This window comes from Nycticebus coucang, chromosome 9 (assembly GCF_027406575.1).
Source record: "Nycticebus coucang isolate mNycCou1 chromosome 9, mNycCou1.pri, whole genome shotgun sequence".
Lineage (NCBI taxonomy): Eukaryota > Metazoa > Chordata > Mammalia > Primates > Lorisidae > Nycticebus > Nycticebus coucang.
The window spans coordinates 23529064-23552655 of NC_069788.1; the positions used below are offsets into that span (position 1 = coordinate 23529064).

General features: G+C 40.4%; 1 protein-coding gene across 15 annotated transcripts in view; it reads left to right on the forward strand.

The window, feature by feature from the left end:
* DST (dystonin) overlaps positions 1-23592 on the forward strand; it is a 465208-nt gene that overhangs the window by 140592 nt on the left and 301024 nt on the right. The window contains exon 1 of one of the 15 annotated variants that reach the window (XM_053603758.1): positions 20212-20255. The exons of the other annotated variants lie outside the window; for them this stretch is intronic. Within the exon in view, the coding sequence (XP_053459733.1) occupies positions 20243-20255 (13 nt within the window). The 5' untranslated portion in view covers positions 20212-20242. Of the gene's footprint in view, positions 1-20211; positions 20256-23592 lie in introns of those variants that run through there. 15 annotated transcript variants of the gene reach the window in all.

Genomic DNA, 23592 nt, shown 5'->3' on the forward strand with positions numbered 1-23592 from the left:
GAATAACAAGCCGTTTTTTTTTTTTTTGTAGAGACTGAGTCTCACTTTATGGCCCTCGGTAGAGTGCCGTGGCCTCACACAGCTCACAGCAACCTCCAACTCCTGGGCTTAAGCTATTCTCTTGCCTCAGCCTCCCAAGTAGCTGGGACTACAGGCGCCCGCCACAACGCCCGGCTATTTTTTGGTTGCAGTTTGGCTGGGGCCGGGTTTGAACCCGCCACCCTCGGTATATGGGGCCGGCACCTTACTGACTGAGCCACAGGTGCCGCCCAATAACAAGCCATTTTAAACTCACACTGAGTTCACTTTGTGTGCTTGATGTAGGATATGTTTATTTCTAAATATTATCCTACATGCTAGTGAGGATGTGAGAAAATGACGCTCTTATTAACCCTGTCGGTAAGAATGTCAGTTAGGGGTGGCGCCTGTGGCTCAAAGGGGTAGGGTGCCAGTCCCATATGCTGGAGGTGGCAGGTTCAAGCCCAGCCCTGGCCGAAAACCACACACACACAAAAAAAGAATGTCAGTTAGTAGATCTACTATGGAAAACAGTCTGGAGATTTCTCAAAAGGCTAAAAATAGTACTACCAAATGATTCTGCAATCCCACCATTGGGTACTACCACAAGGAAAAGAAATTATGTCAAAGGGATAGTTGTGTGTTTATCAAAGCACCGTTGACAATAGCAAAGGCACAGAATCCCATCTAAATATTTATCAGCAGATGAATGGCTAAAGAAAATGTGTTATAGATACACGATGGAATACTATTTGGCTGTTCAAATGTAGTCATGTCATTTGCGACAACATGGTTGGGAACTGGAGATCATAATGTTACCACACTTGATCTTAGCCAAAAGGCCAAGAAGTGATGGAGGTTGTTATGTTAAAATGAAATAAGCCATACACAGAAAGACAGTTTTTGCATATTCTCACTCACATGTGGGAGCTAAAAAATTTGCCCTCATAGAGGTGAAGAGTAGAATAATAGTAAATCATTTTAAGGTGTGTGAGTGAGAGGGGGAGTGAAGAGAGATGGGTCAAAGGTACAAACATCTAGTTAGACAGAAGGTTTAAGTTGTGATGTTTGACAGCAGGGTAGGGTAATTATAAATTAGGAAGAATGTATTTTATATTTCAAAGTAGCTAGGAGAGAGAAGTTGAAATGTTCCCAACAGTAGAAATGATAAATACTCAAGGTGATAGATACCCCAAGCACCCTGACTAGATCATTATCCTATGCACGTAACAAAATATCCCATCTACCCCACAAATATGTAAAATATTGTGTATCAATAAAAAATAAAAACAATAAAGACTTCCAAAAATAAGTGCTTGTAAAATGCTTCCTTTTATTACTTTAAAGATATGTTTCATAGTGTTCATGGCAGTCCTTCCTGTATTGACAGAATAAGGGAAATTCGGTGGTATGTTTTTAGGTGTCTTACAGGCAAGAGCTAGGGGAAAATACAATACTTGCTTGCATTTGTAATTACCCTGGCACCAATACCTTTACTCACATCCTGATCAGCTTGCTTTTTACTTAACCAAATTCTGGCCAAAAGATTGGAGCTTAGGGCAGCACCTGTGGCTCAGTGAGTAGGGCGCCAGCCCCATATAGTGAGGGTGGAGGGTTTGAACCCGGCCCCGGCCAAACTGCAACAAAAAAATAGCCGGGTGTTGTGGCAGAAGCCTGTAGTCCCAGCTACTCGGGAGGCTGAGGCAGGAGAATCACCTAAGCCCAGGAGTTGCTGTGATCTGTGATGCCATGGTGGTACTCTACCAAGGGTGACAGAGTTTTACTCCAAAAAAAAAAAAAAAAAGGCTGAAGCTCAGAGCTGTTTCAAAGCTGATACACATTAGAGTTTAAAGAGGAAGGTTAAGCATCATTATACAATGGGTCTTAACTTGGATTTAGTGTCTGATGCAAATGGGGAGACATACAAAGAATAAAGCAGGATTAAGAGAAACTGGAAACTAATTTTAAATTAGTTTAATAAAATATACCGTATTTCTGATATATTAAACAGTGTGTTTTAATAATTCATTGTCAGGGTTGTATAATATCCTTACCCACATTATGCTGAAACGTGGATTTATCCTTGTGGCATTTTTCAACAGTTGGTTCCATGTAATACACAGGCCTTTGTATTCCAAGGCTCAGGAAGGTAAGTTACTTTCCTTAGGTTATGTAGCTGGTTGTTTGTGGAACTTGTATTTTAAATAATTTTGTTTCAGAAGCTCTTGTGCTTCTGAATTCTGTATTCATAGATTCGCCATTTAATGATTTTCCTATATTTCAGAGTGAGTTTTGTGATTTTGAATGTACTTTGAAATGTGCAGACTTTCACAGTTTTTTAAAAAATAATAAATTTGTATGCCCTAGAATGTTTGTATATTTTCTTTTTTGCTTGGGGTGGGGAGGGCAGGGAGAAGCCAAAGATCTTGCTACATCCTTTGGGTATAAGGAGGTAGAAATCCTATGATCTATTAATTAAGAAAAGTAAAAGGGTATTGCCATATATTAAATTCATACTATATGGTTTGACTGTGAAATGATTCTTTGAGCTACATGTATCAGATTCCCCAGGGATTCACTTTGCTTAGTTAAAAATAGAAGGACTGCAGGTGGAAGGGGGCTTTTACTCTGCCTGAAGTGGCGTCTCTTGGGGACTGGCTGTGGCAGGAGAGGCTTTAGGGCGGTTCAGTCGCATTCTCACAACGCATCTGGGGCTTTGTCTTTCAGCTGCATTTCCTTGGCTGTGTCAGCATCTTTATTGTCTGGGCTCAGCAGTCCCTTGGTGCTCCAAACCAGGAAGGGAAACTGGCAACATGCGAGTGACTGACGCAGGGATTGTATTATATTAGACGTTTCTGATATTCAGTAACAATTTTGAATGGAAAAAGTATGCTAGCAATTGATGCTGTCAAATTGATTATAACTACATGGTCATTCTTGTAGTTGTAAAATTAGTTTCTTGAGATAGACATTCTTGCTTCGTAGGTTGGATGATTTATTTTAAAATATTGGCCACGTAAGTATTTTTAATAAGTTTGCTGTGGAGTCCCATAATAATAGTGGCTTAAAATAATCATTCTTATTCCCGTTCCTATAGCAGTTCAGACGTGGAGTCAGCTCCTTGTGGTTGGCTGCGGCTGGTGTGGTTTAAAAACATATGTGCAGTTTCTTTTCTTTTTTTTTTTTTTTTATTAAATCATAGCTGTGTACATTGATATAATCATGGGGCATCATTCACTAGCTTCACAGACCGTTTACCAAGTTTCAATATGTGCAGTTTCTTTGCTGCTTTTCCCTTTGTCTCCTCCCCATGAATCTGGCTGAGCGTTTGGCTCTCTTGCACCCCACAGAATGTGGGCTTAGTGATGCTATCTGACTTCCTCAGTTAGATCAGGAAGGGTGACGCAGCCTCTGCCCTGTGGCCGGGACCCTTGCTTTTGGAATCTTGAATTACGACAGAAGAAGTTTGACTACCCTGAGGCTGCCGTTCAGTGAGGAAGTCCAGCCACTTGTGGAGGCCACTTGTGGGTATTGTGGCTGATGCCCCAAATGAGGTCCCAGCCAATAGTCAGCACCAAACCCTAGCCATGTGAGTGAAGAAACCACCAGATGATTTACCTCCCAGGGGTCCAGCCAGTTACCACTGGAGCCCAGATATCAAGTAATACAGCTGGAGCCCAGATATCAAGCAATACAGACAAGCTGTTTCTTGAGTGCCTGGGTCACTTTTTTTTTTTTGAGAAGGTCTCTCACTTTATTGCCCCAGGCTAGAGTGCAGTATCAGCGTGCCTCATGGCAACCTCAAATTCCTGGGCTCAAGTGATCCTCCTGCCTCAGCCTCACCGAGTAGCTGGGAGTATAGCCACCCGCCACAACACACAGCTAATTTTCCTATTTTTAATAGAGACGAGATCTTGCTCTTGCAGGGGTTGGTCTGGAACTCCTGAGCTCAGGCAATCTTTCTACCTCATCCTCCCAAAGGGCTAAGATTATAGGTGTGAGCCCCCACTGTGCAGAAATGCCTGGTTTGCATTTTTGGCCTACAAAAGTTTTGAGCATAATGAAATGGTTGTTTTATATACTTAAGTTCCAGGGTGGTTTGTTATGGGACAAGAGTAACTGGAACCAGGGACCCAGGTTCCTTCTGTCATACTGCTTTGTCACCCAAGGTTGTTACCCTTAAATGTGTTAGATGTCTTACCACTGCATCTGCATTCTAGCCATTTGAACTGAGGAATTACAGGAAAAGGCCCTGCCTTCCTCTTTAAGGGCATGCCCCAGAAGTAGCACAGTCACTTGTGTTCACATCTGCGTGGCCACAACGTATTCACAACACAACCACATCTACCTCAAGAAAGGCTGGGAAATGTGTCTTTATTCCTGGTGATTGTGCACCTGAAAATCGGGGACTCTATTTTTTTTTGCCAGAGAGGGGTACAAGGATACTGGTGAAGTCAGTTTCTGCAAAGTCGTGTGGGCTAGATTATAGCAAGTTCTTTGTAAGTGGTAGCAGTTTTGCTGGAAAACACTGTATTTTGATTGGGATTAGAATCAGCTGTAATAATCCTACTTTTTGCAGATTAAAATGAAACAATAGTGACTTAAAGAGAATGAAGTTACTTTTGTGCCACATGAAAGAAGCCCAGTAGGGGACAGTGCAGTCTGGCCTGGTTACAATCACCTTCAGTGACCATGGCTCCCTGTATAAATCTTGTTCCTGCAGCCTCAGGCTGCTGCCACATGGTCCAGGATGGCTGCTTGAGCTTCATCCATCACATCTGTACCCCAGCCAGAAAAAAGGAGGAGAGAGAGAACAGGCCAGGGGCCCACACCAGACGCCTTTCAAAGAAAATTCTTGGAAGCTGTATACAACACTTAAGCAGTCATTCACCAGAACCATGTCATTTGTCCACACCTCTCTGAAAGTAAGACTGGGGAGGCGTAGTTTTTTTTTTTTGGTGTGTGTGTGTTTTTTTGGCCGGGGCCAGGTTTGAACCCACCACCTCTGGCATATGGGACCGGCGCCCTACTCCTTGAGCCACAGGCAGCGCCTGGGAGGCGTAGTTTTAATCCAGGCAACCATGTGCCCCATAAAATCCAAGGTTTTATTACTAAGGAACGTGGCATGAGTCAGCAGCAGGCTGTGCTACACACTTTCAGTTTAAAAAGAGCCGTGTGGTTTGCCAGAACTTGGGCGGCACTGTCTATTGTACCTTAAATAGAAAATAGTTAGAAATTTTACGGAAGTTTAAGAACGTGATCTACCTTTGTGTTTACATAGATTTTCAGCCATTCTTTTCCCCGTTATCACAAACACTTGGGTTTGTGGGGACACGTGATGTTTACTGCCAAATGATGCCATGTTCAGACTGTCACTGTTTCAGCCTCAGCTCTCAAAGCCTTTCCGGGCAGGGGGAGGACGAGGGGTGAATCTCATTTCTAGTATCTACATAATAGGGCCATCTGTCACTTTCTCATTTGTCCAAAGTTGCCATGTTTGAGATCCTGTTTTTCTAAAAGTGTTTTTTTTTTTTCCTTTCCTGGAAGAATTTCTCTTCCTTTGCTTTAAAATTGAACTAGCCTGAATGAACATTGTAGCTGGAATGAGTCTGAGCTTGTTGCAAGGCACTGATTCATCTAGTATCACAAACACTCTTAAGAGCTTTTGTGTTATTAATAACTCTCTAGAGAAAAGATCATGACTCTTTGTATCAAACCAACTTTTCTGCTGTGATTGAACTTGGAAATGTGGAGAACATATTTTCTTTCTTTTTGTACATGATATGGTCATCTTTGTGAGTGTCACCTTTTCATCAATAGAGAAAATGAACTAAAACGATTCTGTTTTAAAGCACAGTCTAATATGGTAAATTGGAACAGTCTCTCTGACTGACCTTCTGTCTTGGATAAAAACGCTTGGTGGTTGGAGGCAGCCTCTCCTCCCTCTCTTTCTCTCTGGGTATCCGGGGGACAGATGGACAGATGTGGCCTCTGCGACCTTGCCTACCTGGGAAAAGCCCTGAGCTCATGCCTCCCAGGGTCTTTATTCTGCTTTTAGTACCCATGCCTCTGGGTGACCTATAACCCTTTTCTGTCTTGTATTCTGGGCACCCCATGGGCCACTGAATGTCAAGTTCACGACCAGTGAACTTTGGCCTGTTTCTGTGACTCAGGCCATGTCCTACGCTGACTCGACTTCACCTTGGCTCCTGCTGATGCTCCGTACCCATCTCAGGTCTGTCTGGGATACTTGATTGTTCCTGGCACATGTGATCTGCTCTGCAGCCCCAGCTATAGAGGCCCCTCTCTCTGCTCGGATGACCCCTTTGGCAGGTGTCAGATGTGCTTCTGTGTCTGATCTGTACCAAGTAGAACCAAGGGTGGACTCCTTCCCAGGGTCCCATAGGGAGTGGGCCAAGAGCCCCCTTCTACCTTCCTCTTTGACACCTCTTTGTCTCAGGGCCAAAGCCTGGACAGGGGTCTCCCGTCTTGACTCCCTGTCCTTTCTCTATATCACGTGCTCCTTTCCGCTAGCACTGTGGCCCTGCTGTCAGAGATGGAAGGGGATCTTCTCTAGTCTGGAATAAAAGAGCTAGTTCAGTCCCCTCATTAAAAGGAGGCAGGGAGGGGAGACAGGAATAAAGCAATTTAGAAAATTCCCTCTAGACAATAGAATGGCTAGCAAAGCTATGTAGTCTTGCTGAATCATCCTATTTTGCAGATCAGAAATGATTACTCCCATTTTTGGGGGGTAGATACGTATAATCTCTTTTAGGCTGACAAACATTTTATGCCAAAAGGCAAAAGAGAAAATATGAATAAACTTCACAATATTAATGTTATGACACTTAGTTAAAGGTGTGCTAAAACCTTTGTCTTCTTAAGCTTTGTAGCATCAAAATCAGTCTCTCAGCTGGTAGTGTTTAGCAAGAATAGGGGATTTGGTAATCTGTGTTCAAGTCGTAGCTCCCAGCAAGGTGATGCTGGGTATTTTGGCCTCATCTGTTTATACCTCATTTTCCCATCTTTAGAGAATAAGTGTCTGCCTGGCAGAGGGTATGTCAACATAAAGCTGGGTGATTCAGTGAACGCATTCTGCCAGCTCCAGAAGGCAGTGCGGTTTTATCAGTACTGATGTTCTCATCTCACATGGTGCTCATTCCCTTTTCTGTAGTTCTGCTGCTGTGGCTCCCACCCAAACAGCACGGCTCCTCCTGCCTTCGCACAGGGCCGTCGTGAGTGCTCAGGGTTACTCGGGGTTACACTGCTCACTCTTCTCCCCGTCCCCATCATGCCCCGTCGTGGTCGTGCATGAGGTCGACAGGGTTCCCGTTTTGAGTCTATCTTATTTTTTGTTTTATTTTCTCCATTAGATCCAAAATGCCTTGATGGTGGGAAGTGCACTTGATATACCTTTTATATATTTCATACATCTGCTCTTTTTTATAATCCTTGAACACACTTTGGAGCTTAAAAAGAAAATAGGCCTTACTTGGTATTACTATAAACTAGTGAAATAAAACCGATAATCCAATTGTATTTCCTTTATAATCCTGTTTTCTATCTCATCCCTTTCTGAATCTGGAAAGTACTTAACTGCTGAATAACTTGTAGCTAGCTGAAATTATTAGGACTGATGAAATAAAGAACGTATGTTTAATTTAAATACTTTATCCATGTCTAGCTTTGACTAGAAACTATTTTTAGAAAATATTTTTAGGTGTTAGAAATTTGTCTTGAACTATGAAGTCATTTTTTTATCACACTGAAATATTTATGGCTCAAAGGTTGTTTTTTTTCCCTCAGTTTGTTTGAATCCAGATCTGATAATATATGTAATTTTTATTTTGGTGGCTATGTTTACATAGATAGCTTTTTGATCTTCTTAGGGATGATGTCTGTGGTTTCTGCAATTAAGTAGATTTTATGTATTTTTTAAAATAAATATTCATGAGGCTGTCAGGTGAGGGTGAGTATTGATAACTGAGATGGTATGAATTCAGAATCAGTCGAGCACCTTTACTCTCTAGGCTCTGTGGTAGATGACATGCTAAAGTAGATCAATGGAACATAGGACTCTCCATTAAAAGCATAGAATTTAAAAACAGTCACACAGACCCTGTCTGCAAAAGAAATACTTTATAGAAAAATCGTACATATTCAGACAAAGATCTGCTTTTGCTATGAATGCCAGTAGGTTTTGTTCATACTCTTGAAAGTCAGTAACTAAAAATGAGTTATATATTTCTTCTGTTGAATTAATTGATTTTCTTTTAAGAATTTTACTTTATGAATAAGTTACTGTGCTTCCACTAGAGATCTCTTGGAATGGTTTATCTTACTAAATAATACTTAAATATCTTTCTCATTTCTATTGCTAAAAGAAGCAGAAAGTTTTTATTTCATTTGTAATTGAAAATTTCATTATCAATGGTAATAAATGAAATTATCATTGTATCAGTGGTATTAAGTGAATTTCAAATTGGTTCACGTAAACAAAAAATTCTGTTTTAAGGAACATTACAGTCTGCTTTGCTGCAGGCTGCATTTTAGAATTCAGTGGACGATTCTCTGGCTGTGATGCTATTAAGCTATTACTAAAACTGGGTTATCAGATGTGGGTTTTTTAGGGTAGCAATAACTTTGAACAGGCGTCTGGTTGATGAATGTACATCCCATGTCCTGTTGTACTTCTAAACCTTATTTTGTTAACTTGTGCTCACTCTTTTTGTTTCTTCTTAAAAATCTTTTCCAGAGAAATTTGGTTAACTTAATTAAAAAATAGGTTCCTAGAAGTCCCACTGATGAATCTGTAGTTGCTAAAGTAGTTTGTTTGGGGTTAGTAGACACCATCAAAGATGCTTTCGACGTTGCCACTCAGATTCCAGGAAATGTTTGTGGTGACTGCATTTCAACCCCATCGAACAGCACTAAGAAGAACTCCTGTTTTACGCTGAGCGTTCCCTTAGGTGCACAGCATTCATTATTTCTTTTGAGCTTCTCTACAAGTGTTTGAAATGGGTGGTGGTGTCCTTTTACAGTTGATGAAAATAAATCTTAGGGAGTTTTATTAACTTGCTGCACCCCATAGAGTCAGTAGCAGAGTGGGGATTTGAGGTCTGGTCTTTCTGCCTTTGAAGTTGGTGCTTTGTAAGCTGAGGTTGGAAGGAAACAGGTTCTGCTTCTGTGCCCGTATTTGACCTTTGCATTCCCTGTTGTCTATTGCCTTCCTCATAGAGCACCAGCTCCTTAGCGTGAGGGCTCCTTACAGCCTTTCATTCTGGTCTCACCATCTCTATTCTAAGTGCATTGCCATGCCTAGACTCGCAGTTCCCTCACAGTTATTCCTTCTGCCTCGTACACATACTCCCCAGATCCCTGGTCTCTCCATTAAAAACACACAAATATAGGCTCGGCGCCTGTGGCTCAAGTGGCTAAGCTGCCAGCACATAGACACCTGAGCTGGCAGGTTTGAACCCAGCCCAGGCCCGCCAAACAACAATGACGGCTGCAACCAAAAAATAGCCGGGTGTTGTGGCGGGCGCCTGTGGTCCCAGCTACTTGGGAGGCGGAGGCAGGAGAATCACTTGAGCCCAGGAGTTGGAGGTTGCTGTGAGCTGTGATGCCACAGCACTCTACCCAGGGCGACAGCTTGAGGCTCTGTCTCAAAACAAACAAACAAACAAAAAAACCCACACAAATACAAATCGAAGAGATTAAACAAAACTGGACAAACTCAGTCTTGTTCCTGGTAAAACAACTTGCTATTATATTTAAAAGTGCCCAAACACCCATAAGTAGGTAAATGAGTAAACAAATTAGTCTATCCATACGGTGAAGTGCACATGTCAACACCCCTCAGTCATCCCAAGGTGCAGATTACAGAGTCAGGATGCTGCAGCAGCAGTAACAGTGTGGGTCAGCCTCAGAAACATGCTGAGCAAAAGAAACTGGGTTCACAAGACTTCATGCTTCTATTGATGCGAAACTTTGGAACAAGCAGAGCTCATCTGCAATGATAGAAATCACATTGCCTGTGGGAGGGGGTGGGTATTCAGTGCAAAGAGGCACAGGGAACTTTCTTGGGGGATGGAAATGTTCTGTCTTGTTTTGGGAGCTGGTTAACGGATGCAAACAATTGTCAAAACTCTTAGAAATGAACACTTAAGATTTACTTATTTTATGTTCTACTTTAATTTAAAAAATAACCACCACCCCTCCACCCCACCCCACCCCCAACACACAAAATCAGGCTAAGCTGCTTTTGCGTATTTTTGTTATACCATTTAACATGTAGTTTGCATATTCTGTCTGCCCTGTGTCTCTCCTGCTGGGCTAAGGCAGGATGTGTGATTCATTCCATATTTCCAGGGCTGAGTCCTGGCCTGGAGCTTAGTGCCTTTCAAGAGGTGCTTGTCGTTTGAATGGAATGTTGCCTGTGGATTGAATGGAATGCCGCCTTGACCAGTAACAAAAAAAGCGGGTTCGGAATAGTGGGGCCGCACCAGTGTATTTCCTAATCTTTAGGGGCGATCTTCAGGGTGACTAAACTTCACAGGAGTTGCATTTCATGCCATTATTATGTAACTTGGTTCTAGAGATTTGTTTATAGAAAATGTAGTATTTTTAGTGATTTGCTTTGAGTTTTATTTTAAAGTGATACCTGAAGTTTAAAATTTCATAATTCCTCTACTTTACCCTCTTCTTTCCCTTTTTCTTTTGGAATAGGTTTGTACTGGAGCAGATTTCTGAGTCACATGTTTTGCCTTAGGAGGCTTGTCAAGTACTTCATTATTGAAATAAATTTTAGTTTACAAATTTCATTTCAGAAGTCAGGCAGAGGCTGCTGGATGCATAGTTGGTCTGTAGCTAATGGGCCACATGGTAGTGTCCTGTCTTCTCTGAGGAAACTCATTCCTCAGCATTTTAAATGGCAGACTGAGACTGACCGGGATGTCGGGGTTAACCCTACATGTTCGAGATGACACCAGTCATAGCCAGGAAGGTATAAGACATTTGAAAAACTATTATACAAATTGAGAGGTTCTCAAAACAAAAATATCATAAGCATGGCTGCAGCACAAGCCTCCTCTCCTCATTGTAAAAAATAATATGTGAACTCCTTGAGAAAAAATTGGACGAAAATAAAAATCACGAATAAGCTCACCACCTAGATTTAATTCCTATGTGCTGTATTTCCTGAGGATCTTTTCCCTAAGCATCCGGAAGTATTTTTCCTGTATGATATTACGTATCATTTCTATATCTTCAGAACTTTTCATCAGTATTTATTTAATGAATGCCTAATCTTTTTTTGGTGGCTTTATTATAACTGACTTGGTAATTTTTCTATTCTTAGATATTCAAATTATTTCACATTTTCTAATAGTGGCTAATTAATAATGGCTAGTAAATATCAAGTATTTGTTATTAAACAAGTATTGTATTTAATGTTGAAAATGAATTTTTAAAAATAAATCTTAGTCTAACTTTCGGATTTTGTTTACACTCTTATCTGTTACAGTGGCTGAGGCATTAGGGGTTAGGAGTGTGGATTCCAGGGTCAAGTGACTCTGTTTGAATCCCAGATTTTCCACTGACTTAATTTTCCAACCATGAACAAATTACTTAACTTGCGACTGTCTCCATAAAATAGAAAAAATAACAGTTCTCCACTGTGAAAGATGAAAATGCTTAGGACAGGACCTGGCACATAGGAAGTGCTATGTAAATAATCAAACATTATACTTACAGAACAGAACATCATGAACATTTTAAAAGCTTTTGGTCAGTAATGCCAAATTCCAGAAGGTTTTACTATTGGAGTCTGCCATTAGCACTATGGTTATGCCTCAGGGTGCCCATTTTTACCACACGGAATGAGCTCTGAGCAAAACTTCACCGTGGGCATCTGTTGTTATTGGCGCTAAATCATTTAGTAACTCTTCTTTGCTCTACTCAGCCTGATTTTTGTTAATTTATTTCCTCATTTATAAAAGTAAATGAAATATCATTGACTATTCTCTTTTTCATATATATTTTTCTTTTTTTGAGTTAAAAGGTGACTTGTTACTTTTTCATTAAATAGGTCGGAGAAGTTGTGGAATTGAAAGTTTGAGACCACTGTTCTAAGAGTAGTCAATGAAGATGCACAGAATATTTTAAAACTACTGAAAGTCATTTGAGAAGAACATTCACATCTTCAAAATTTGCCTTTGGTTTTGGCAAAAGGCAACTGGACAAAGCAAGAGCTCTCTAGAAAGTTGGGGTGTGGAGATGACCAGCCTAAGGTGATATCCTCTAATGGGTGAACCCAGAGTAGTGATGATCAGCCCAAGGTGATATCCTCTAATGGGTGAACCCAGAGTAGTGATGATCAGTCCAAGGTGAATCCTCTATGGGTGAACCCAGAGTAGTGATGATCAGCCCAAGGTGAATCCTCTATGGGTGAACCCAGAGTAGCGATGATCAGCCCAAGGTGAATCCTCTAAAGGGTGAACCCAGAGTAGTGATGATCAGCCCAAGGTGAATCCTCTATGGGTGAACCCAGAGTAGTGATGATCAGCCCAAGGTGAATCCTCTATGGGTGAACCCAGAGTAGTGATGATCAGCCCAAGGTGAATCCTCTAAAGGGTGAACCCAGAGTAGTGATGATCAGCCCAAGGTGAATCCTCTATGGGTGAACCCAGAGTAGTGATGATCAGTCCAAGGTGTATCCTCTAATGGGTGAACCAGAGTAGTGATGATCAGCCCAAGGTGAATCCTCTATGGGTGAACCCAGAGTAGTGATGATCAGCCCAAGGTGAATCCTCTAAAGGGTGAACCCAGAGTAGTGATGATCAGCCCAAGGTGAATCCTCTAAAGGGTGAACCCAGAGTAGTGATGATCAGCCCAAGGTGAATCCTCTAAAGGGTGAACCCAGAGTAGTGATGATCAGCCCAAGGTGAATCCTCTAATGGGTGAACCCAGAGTAGTGATGATCAGCCCAAGGTGCATCCTCTATGAGTGAACCCAAGGAGGTGATTTTCAACCGGTGTGCTGCGAGGGGATCTTAGACGAGCCTCAAAAAATGTTAAAGATCATTTATTAAATTATTTTCAAAAGTTCAAAGCACAGTAAGTATATTCTTTGTTTTTTTTTTTGATCAACATAATTTAAGGGTGCTGTGGAGCACCATGAGATAAAAAAGGTTGAAAAAGCCTGAGCCAGAGGGAAGCACTCGTCTCCTCCGACTTCAGCCAGAGCTGTGTTGCCTCCCTCTGTTATACACATTATTTTTAGGGTAAGCTTTCACTGGGAGGGTGAGTCTTTGGCTAAAACAGGGTTGAAGATCTCCCCTCCTGTCTTCCCCCCACGGAGGAATTGTGTCTCAGAGGAGTGTCTGGCACTCCAGATACTGTGCCTTTCTTTCCCTTTGCTCCTGGTGCTCATAGTGTGGCTGCAGGTAGAGGGTTTGCTGATGGCAAAGCCTTTGTGGATGGGGCTAGTTCACCTGGTGTGTGGCTCTGAAGCCCACTGGGCCATCTGTGGTGATCCTGTAACTAAAGCCGTTGTTCACACCAGTTGTGAACTACATTTGAATAAGAAACTTTGGGTGGGAAGCCAGCTCATTCTGACATAGGCCCAGAATGAGAATTTTTTTCCAGTGGTTCAGAGCAGTTGTTTCTGGCATTCTCCACCCTTTTATCCCTGCTGACTCACCCTGGGACTGGCCTTGTTGTAACAGGAATGAAGAGTGTTAGGCGTGTGAATTGTACCTGTAATTTCCATTGCCTTGAGGAGTGTGGCCTCCAACCGTGAAAATAGTCTTAAACACCCTGATCAAAATAAAAGAGATCACAACTACATGAAAGGAGTTACTAATTCGTGAAAAATAAAATTTGGTAGGTGAGTATTAGACCACATTTTAAGGTATGTTTATTTTTATTCCCTAGGCCACTATGACAAATTTGTGTTGTCAGATTTGTCAATACTTATCAAAAAAGACTCTGATTACATTCAAGGAAAACAGCAGTAGAGTGTTTCCTTATGTAGTAACCTACTGTCACCAGGTATCAGAGAGTGATAAGGGCTCCCAAGTTCTTATTTTTGACTTAATATTGATTTATAATATGGTCTCACCTTGAGAAGAATGAAGAATTTCTCTGTGCCTATTTCTGTAATAATTTACTAGATAGAGGAATTTTATGCAGTTTATAGAGGAATTTTATGCAGTTTATTTAGTGAAGGGATTGATTTCTCAATAGCCCAGAACCCAGAGTCCTTGCTCCACTGGCTCCTAAGTCATGTTTCCCTACCATAGCTGCCTCCCCACACCTCCCAGATGGACTCTGGTAAAACCAGATAGAGGGGGCATTGCCTTTATATTCTGCAGTCTAAAGACACCTGCTTACTTAGTGAACTTAATGAATGTATAGGTATATGTTGTCAAGGTAGGGTTTTTGGTAGGACAGGTTATAGCATAAAGGTAAGAGGAAATTGGATTTTTTCTGAAACCATAAAGTCATAAAATTTCAAAGAAACTGGAGAAACTATATGCATTCCCTATAGTTTGTTGTTTATATTTTTATCTCAGCTAGTAGAAGTCCTACTTTGATAATTTTTGAGGGTGCATTATATTAATTTGAATTTTAAAGTGAACTGTCTTTATATATACAGCAGGAGTTATAAAAGTTTTCAAAACTAAAGACTTTAAAACCCCAAATTATTTAAAGTAGTCATAAATAGATTTATCTCATATAGAAATATTTATTTAAAATTATTTTCATCAATTGATATAGTATGTGTGCTTTGGGAGGTATTCTTACCCACACCTATGAATCTGCAAAGAAAGGCTGACAGTGAAAACTTAAAAACAAAAGTCTAGTTTCTTAAAGTTAGTAAAATATAAAGAGTTACAGTAACTTCTTGACCTTAACAGTGACTGAGATCAACATGAGTGAGATTATTTATTATACTTAAATATTGTAGCAGTGTAATTATAATTAGAAGTCTCTTTATGTTCATAAGTTTTTAGGATGCTTAAGTAGGAGAACGTTGATTAAAAGCAGATTCTAGTTTTATATTTGATTCTTGGCCATACATGAGACTAGATTCCAGTAAAGTTCTTTCCAGAGCAGAACGAGCCAACAAAACGGTTGGTTTTGAGCCACACAGGAAAGCTTGGGATCTGCTAATTCACAGGGGGCGGGTGGTGGGGAAGCAGAGAGGAGATACAGCAACCAGCGTTTGTGGGGAGAGATTTGTGGCCTCTATTGTTGCACATCTCAGCTTACCTAGCACATTCTACCATTCTACCCATGTCCTGTTTCTGGATTCGTGACAAATGTGGTCAAAACTATAGTGCATTTTGTTCTGTGACAATTAAACTTTGAAAATGGAGACCCTTCAAAAGCAAGGTGATTTCTGTCTGTATCCTTAGTTACTGATTCTCCTTTCTGCAGCCTCAACCTTTTGACTTCTAGCCTGGGCAATCATCCTTTGCATAAGGTATTAGCAGTTGCGTCCCTACCTCTCTGCTCTAACCTTTCCCCTTTCCCCCCTTTCCCTTCTCTCCTGCAGCCATCAGCCCTGGAGCAAGCCACGTCAGCCACACCTGGAGTGCTTAGCTCTGTCTCCAGACCTGAATGGGGGCACTCTGGCCTGTGTTTCTTTGTTTTTTTTTTTTCTATATCTTCTATAGAGTTTACTGGAATGTTCAATATATAAGTGAATAACTTGAAACACATTTTTTCCTCATGGTCATTAATAGTAATACACAAATACCTCCTCTTTGTAGAAGAATCAGATACTAAATCTAGAAATAAGTAGAATGAAATATCAAAGATCATACCAACCCCCTCTCCTTCCAGCTTCCACGGTGTTCTGATGGAATTTCCCTTTCTCATGATGTGTATCGTTTATATATATTTATTTTAAATTCTTTTAAGTGTATGTTGGAAACCCTTTTTATGTTACTATGTGCAGCTTTTTTTAATGAAAATTGTGTAGGATGGGTGAACTATAATTCATTCATCCCATTGACTTTTTAATGTTTCAAATATTTTGCTACAGTAAACATCCTTGTATGCTAATCATATATAAGCAAATATTTCTTTAGTATTTCCTGCAAGTGGAATTACTGGTTCAGAAACTACATGCATTTTAATTTGTAATGGATACTCGATCGCCCTCCAAAGAGTCTTGCTGTTTTACACGTCCACACTGCAGTGGTTTGGGACTGTCCGTTTCTTTGTATTAGGTGTTATTGTTTTTATGAATTGATACTAGTATGAAATAGCTTTCTTCATTAGCATTTCCTGATTAGAAGGATGGCTATTTCTTCTTCTCTTTATTGGCCATTTGCATTCTTTCTGTGAATTGTGTGCTTATACCATTTATAATATGGGGGAACTGTCCTTTTCTCTTACTGATCACTGGGAGTTTTTAAGTTGTTTTGGATATTCTTTTTTTTAATTATTTTGTTTTTTTTTGGTTTTTGGCCAGGGCTAGGTTTGAACCCACCACCTCCAGCATATGGGACTGGCGCCCTACTCCTTGAGCCACAGGTGCCGCCCTGTTTTGGATATTCTTGGTGTGTACTACAAATGTGCAGTTTTAAACAAAACTTTGGTTTACAGTGTCTGCTGTTATATCAGTGGTTTGTCAAATTTGTTAGCTTTATTTATTTTATTTTTTTTTTGGTTTAATAATTTGTTTTGAAACTTTTCCTATCCAATTATTTTAAAAACACAGTTTTCTAACTGTTTTGTTATTAAAATTTTCTCATTTCTGATGTTACATAATTTCTTTACATACTGCTGGTTAGTATAAATCTGAAATTTTTATTGTAGCTGGATGTCTGAGTTCTGTGTTTTTCTTGAAATGTGCAAGAAGAAAGCCTCTCTCAAGCAAAGTGTTAAAATATTTCTTTGTACCATTCTACAGCATTAGAATCTGCTGTTGCCAAAAGTAATTACAGCTGAGGCAGATAACGTTTATAATTGTGAGATCAACTTTAGGGTTGATATATATGGGATTCTGCAGGAGTGAGTAAGCTAAGAAATCACTGGGAAATTACAAGAATAACTTTTGTCCATGGAATCCTAAAATATTTTGCAAACCTTTTTTTAAATGATGAAGAATTTAATGTCATAATGTGGTGTATTTTTCCTGATAGGAGCCTTCTTTTTAACAACAGTGGGGTGGAAGGGTGGGGCGCGGGGTGTCAGTGCTTGGGGAGTGGGTCTTGGCTAAGGCTCACAGATGTTAAGTAGCTTCCTCTAAGTCTGTAGTCCCATAAAGGTATGTCACATGGACCATTGGAGGAAAGTTGGATTAACTGGACAATAAAAATCAATTATAGGTCTATACTAAGAGAAATAAACCATAGCAGTGTTTCTTTGGGGATGTTTGGTAACATTTTCTAACTAAAATGTGAGTAGAAACTCCCTTCCTTTTATATATTTCATCTCCCTGGCAGCTACAACCTCCAGTTGTACCAGGCTAATGTTGGCTGAGACTTGTGTGGTTGAAGGTCAAGTGGGGCGAGTAAGCAAAGTGTTAATGGAATGAGGCAGGGCTGCCAGTGATGATGGGGGTGAGGCCTGTTAGCTCACAGGTGGTTTGAGATGGGATGTAGGCCTGGGTAGAGCGGAGGGTGGTGCTGTGCAACCTCTGTGTCCTTTCTCACGAGCCCCTGTTCATCAACTATGCTTTGTCCATCGCTTTCAGGAACTGGTCTTTTCATTGATCTCAACTATTTCTTGGTCAGTTTTCTCTTTTCTGTAATGCCCAAAATCTTACAACTGTTTACTTGCAGTGTGTGTACTGTGTTGCACTACAGCGCCATTTCTAGGCAGCAGGGGGGAGAGACTAGATCCCCCCATATCCACACGACTCCAACACTTAAAGCTTCCTTCTTCTCCATCTTCCTCTTTGTTTTCTTCTTTTTGAGATGGGGTGTCAGCCTTTTGCATAGTGCTTCTTTATTCTTTTAAAATTTGTATCTGATACTTATTGATAAACACAGAAATCTCATCCCTGCCCTAAATTCCCTGATGTATTATAAACTCTTAGTAAAGCATCATGGCTCCCCTCTCTCCTTTCTTCAGAATCGATATTCTACACAAGGTATTTTCCATCTCCTCTGAATTCCTACCACAGCTGATTTGGCCAAGCCTTACTTTCTTCTTGTTTTTTTTCAGACTCCTTTTTTAAAGACTTAAAATCTTGTTTTCCAAGTATGAAATTATAACATTCAATATGCTTTTGCAAACTATGTCCCTACCCCCTTAGGACTTTGGTGATCTGCAAGTTGTCTAAGTACCTCAGTTTCTTCATCTGTAAATGGAGATAATCTAACAGGGCTATTATGAACATAACATATACATGTTACATATATGTATGTGTGTAACTGAGAACAATTCCTGGCAAATGTTAAGTGGTTTCTCAGTGTTTGCTGTTATAATTATAATCTTGTTTTCAGTGAAATAGGCAGGCTGAAGCTTTTCTGTGGTGGAGGCAGGGGTACCAGAACTAAAAGGATAGTTGGAAAAAGAAGAGAAGGGCTATTCAACAAGCAGAGACTTTGAACTTCTCAGCAGCAGTGGATACAGTTTATTCAGAGTGTATTTAGAGTTAGAAAACATATAAAGATATTTCAAGTCCTGTTGGCAACTGTTAATCTGGCATATTGCAGTGTCTTTTCCCTTGGCATGACTCTGTTGCTGAACATGAGTGATCATTTTTTGTTTGTTTGTTGTTTTAGAGTTACCGTGTGTGCAGTTTCTGTTCAGGAAGGCTGTTTGTCTAATGTTTTAGACAAATGTAGGAATGCTGAAAGTGGTTTGTTGTTTGTTTAGAATTTCCCATTTGTTGACATTTCTTTATTCATAATTTGGAAGTGGAGTTTCTCAAATGTTGGTGGCTCCTTGTTTGTTCTGTTTTATGAGATGAGGAGTTCTAATGTTTGATGACACAGAAAATCAGTGTGTTGGTATCAGACTTAAGATACTGTGGAATTTCAGGCTAGTTTCTTTCCTTTTTTTTTTGAGACAGTCTTACTCTGTCACTCCCAGGGTAAAGTGCTGTGGCATCATCATAGCTCACAGGAACTTCAAACTCTTGGCTCAAGTGAACTTCTTGCCTCAGCCTCCTAAGTAGCTGAGACTACAGGCACCCACCACAATGCCAGGCTAGTTTTTCTGTTTTTTTTTTTAGTTAGTAGAAATGAGTTCTTGCTCTTGTTCAGGCTGGTCTTGAACTCCTAAGCTCAAGCAATCCTTCCACCTCCCTCCCAGAGTGCTGGGATTACAGGTGTGAGCGATTCTACCCGACCCTCACCATTTTTAAACAAACAAACATTGTCATTGTTGTCTGGCAGGCCTGGGCTGGATTCGAACCCACCAACTTCAACGTATGTGGCCGGCGCTGTAACCACTGTGCTACAGGCACCAACCCCAAATGAGAATGTTCTTTTTTTTGGACTTTGGCCAGGGCCCGGGTTCGAATCCGCCACCCTTGGCATATGGGGCCAGCGTCCTACCTCCTGAGCCATAGGCACCGCCCCCCTCACTGTTTTTAAAACGAGGACACTACCACCCAACTCAGAGAACTGTCGTGAGATCCAAATGAAAATTTATCTATGACGTATTCATAAAGAAATGCCTGAGAGCAGTATTCTCCTCGAAGGATATACATTTAGCCTATAAAGGTGAGTTTTCGTGTTCCTAGCATACGTATCAGGAATAAGTTAAACAAGTTAGGCTGGATATTGTTTTCATTTCAGGAGAATTCTGCCTGGGGTGTTAGAAGAGAGAGAATGTGATGAGTTAGTTCAGCTGTGAAATTCAACATCCTATTGGTTTGCTTCATTGCAAAAAAAGGGGGAATCAAAACTTTCTTTTTGAAGGGATTCTTATAAACAGCTTTAAGATTAAAAGGATAAATGTTTCTTTTGGTGACAGTTTCTTTTTAGTAACAGTTGTAGGTGCTGTCCCCTACAAAATTATAGAGGAGTCTGCCTTTGTTAATGTTTGTTTAAAAGGAGGTGTTGACTGGTGTTCAGCTCGCAAGTAGGAGTGTCTAGTCAGTGTTTTCCTTTCTTCTCAGAAAGTTAACAGGACTCTGACACATCAGAGTTTGTACCGAGAGAGTTTAGGGAGCGACAGCACAGATTTCCTGCAGAATGATGGGGCAGCTTATGAAAAATGATCAAGACTGGAACGAAAAGCTGGTGGGGCTGATGTGCTGCATGGGTCAGTAGTATCACCTGCTAATACCGCTTTCACATTTTCAGAACCGGGAAAGGAAAGTGACATGCTTCTGTTTGCATGGCGCGAGTTTGGCAGAGTAGAGGGGCAACCCTGCAGAAATCTGGACTGAAATCAGAACAACTTCTGAGGCTTCCTGGAGAGAACTGCCCTTGCTCCCTCCTTGTTGTTCACAGGATATGTATTTATATAACCTCAGTATTTACTATGTGTGTGATACAAGTGCATTTAGTTTTGGTTGGATTTCACTGAAAACCGGTCTGTGTAGGTTGTAGTAGTCAGTGTTCTTTTTGCATATTTGGTTCCCCATTCTCTAACTCTTTGCATTTAGTGTCATTACATATTTTCAGCCATGTTTAATTTATAAGGTGAACATAAGTGTATGTTTTCATTTAAAACTTCATCTATAAAGGAAATAACTTTCTTTTTTTTTTTTGTGGTTTTTGGCCGGGGCTGAGTTTGAACCCGCCACCTCCAGCATATGGGACCGGCACCCTACTCCTTGAGCCACAGGCGCCGCCGTAAAGGAAATAACTTTCAAACAGAGGCGTGTTATAAAACTTCTCTCAGAATAATAAATGATAAAACCAATGGAATTGGTTAAAATCACAGGAATGATTTTCCCTTTTTGTTGTTATAGCAACATTGCCCTAAATATAAATCTCTGTGTTAGACATACTTGACTGAAATGAAATAGAGACCCATTATGACATTTGTAATTGGAAAATTAGATGGTGTAATCTGAAATGCTTTCTTTTAAAATGACTCCCTTTTGAAATAATACATATGGAAAGTAGTATGATTTATGGAGTCTTCCCAGACTTTAATTATTCCCTGACTGTAGGGTAATCTCTTGGAGAAAGTTGAGGCCCTTAAAATTCATATGCATTCTTCTGTCATTATTATAGCACTGGGGTACCATTCCAGTTTAAAGAGCCTCCCTTGCTACTGGAATGGGACTCATCCAAGGTTGTCATGATTTTAAAAGGAAAGATTGAGGTTGTTACTGTCAGAAAACAGCATTAGAGTTTGTGAGTGATGTGTCTGATGGTTAGTTTCAGGCTTTGTACCTTATTCTTGTGCTTTAGTTGGGGATCATTATTTCCACATACTGTTACCTTCCACATATTTAGCACCATCTCACCTTATTAGCAATACATTTCAGCCTCTCCCACAACCACCCACAAAACCTCAGGGATCAAAAGAACCTTTTTGTAGTTACATTAATAATTTTAAGTGAATTTCTCCTCTGTACTTGGAGGTAAATTATTTGATTAAACAGCTTGGTTGATACACCCATTGGGTGAGAAATTAGCCAGTTCATCTTTAAAACTTGCTCTCCTTCTTCATGTTCCTTATAATATTGGATCTGTTTTCATTAATTTAGAAAATAAGAAATCTGTTTTGTTAACCTTTATGTCCTAAGAAGACAGGAGTTCACGTAATGCATATTATATGTTGTTAAATTTAATGGAGCAGAGTAGATTTGTAAGAACTCATATTATTACAAGATGATTAGATAAATTAATAAAATTTTGGAGAATAGTTAAACTTATTTTTGACTCAATACAGAAGCTTGTTTATTATTGAATTTTAAAGATTTTAAATTAATTGTTTTCTTGAGAATTTAACTTTAGGGTCCTAGGTTGTTAATAGGAAGGGAACGATATGAATGTTACCTAGGAAGTAAGATTTGTTGTTGTTTATTCCTTCTTCTTCTTCTTTTTTTTTTTTTGCTGGATGCTTAGAAGGGCGTTGCTGAAAATGTGATATGAGTGCTAGGCTTTGGCACACAACTTCCATTGTTTGCGATCACTTGTCCAAAGTTCCTCTCACATAGCAGGACTACATTCCACAGCTCCCCGTGATGGAGTGTGTTCAGCACTTCATTTGAAAGATGACACTATCTTGGGGATACGGAAGCAACTCTGGAGGGAATCACAATGCGTGGGTCCTCACCACGGCTCTTTCAATATTAAACTATAGAATCAGCGTTTCTTTTTGGTAGAAAAGTCAGTCTGTGTCTGGCTTCTGTCTTGCTACCCTGCGTCCTTTCCTGCAGCCCCACCTCGTTGCCCTGGGCAGGGTCGTGCGGACCGTATCTCCACTGCCTGCGTCCATGGTGAGTGCTGTGTCCTTTTCCTCAGTTGGGGAATTCATCACACTGCCTTCCTAGCCTTTGTCCTTTCTGGAGGATGAGCTTCAGAGTCCAAAGCCAGTTCTTCTTTTCTCCAGCCTGGTGATTCCAGCATTACCAGGCCACTGGGCTCATCAGGTGACCTGAAAAATGCTGGAATGCATGAGCATATAAAGGAGGGGTCGAATCTGCATTTTATGAGCAAGAGGGACTAGTAGAGTTTTCCTCCTCTTTGTTCTTGCCTTAGGTACAACTTAATAATTTCATTTCATTCTGACCTTTTTAGGAATAGCAAAGCCAAAAGACGTTTAAGATGCCATTATTGCTTTAAGAGATAAAGTTGTATATACTACTGTATATAAGTATTTAAGTAAGTCTGGATTGTTTTCCTGAGTTGGGTTGTCCTTTCTGAAATGTAATTAATTCACATAATGGGCACATACTTGTTAAGTGAAAAAAAGCATTGTGGCATCAAGTATGGGGTAAATCAAGCAAGTGTGGTGTAGATTATGTCCCTAAGGGCTCAGCAGGGGAATTAATAAATATTTTATGGATGATATTGTTGGTTAATAATTATTAATATCATTGTTCTTGACATAGTACTTAGTTATGAGCAATGTGCCTGGGAATTTTACATTTGGAATCAGGAAAATGTAAAATCAGACTGTGTGCAGTGGCTCACACCTGTTAATTCTGGTGCTTTGAAAGGCCAAGGTGAATGGATCACTGAGCCTAGGAGTTTTGAGAAACCTAGGCAATATAGCAAGATCCCATCTCTAAAAAAAAAATCAACAAACAAAATTGACTTATTGTCATGGTGTACACCTGTTGTCCCAGTTACTGGGGAGGCTGAGAGGTGAGGATCTTTTGAGCTCCGGAGTTTGAGGCCACAGTGAGCTATGACCATGCCTCTACCCACCCCTCTGGGTGACAGAGTGAGACCTTGTCTCCAAAAAAAACAATTCTGTCCATTTATATTCAGAATCAGCAAGCATTTATCTTCTGGGTCTTAATCAAATGGGAGGTCTAGCATGAGTGTTTTGAGGTTTCTCCATACTTCCTTCCAGAAAGGTTGTACTAGTTTGCAGTCCCACTACAGTGTAAAAGTGTTCCCTTCTCTCCACATCCATGTCAGCATCTGCAGTTTTGAGATTTTGTGATGTGGGTCATTCTCACTGGGGTTAG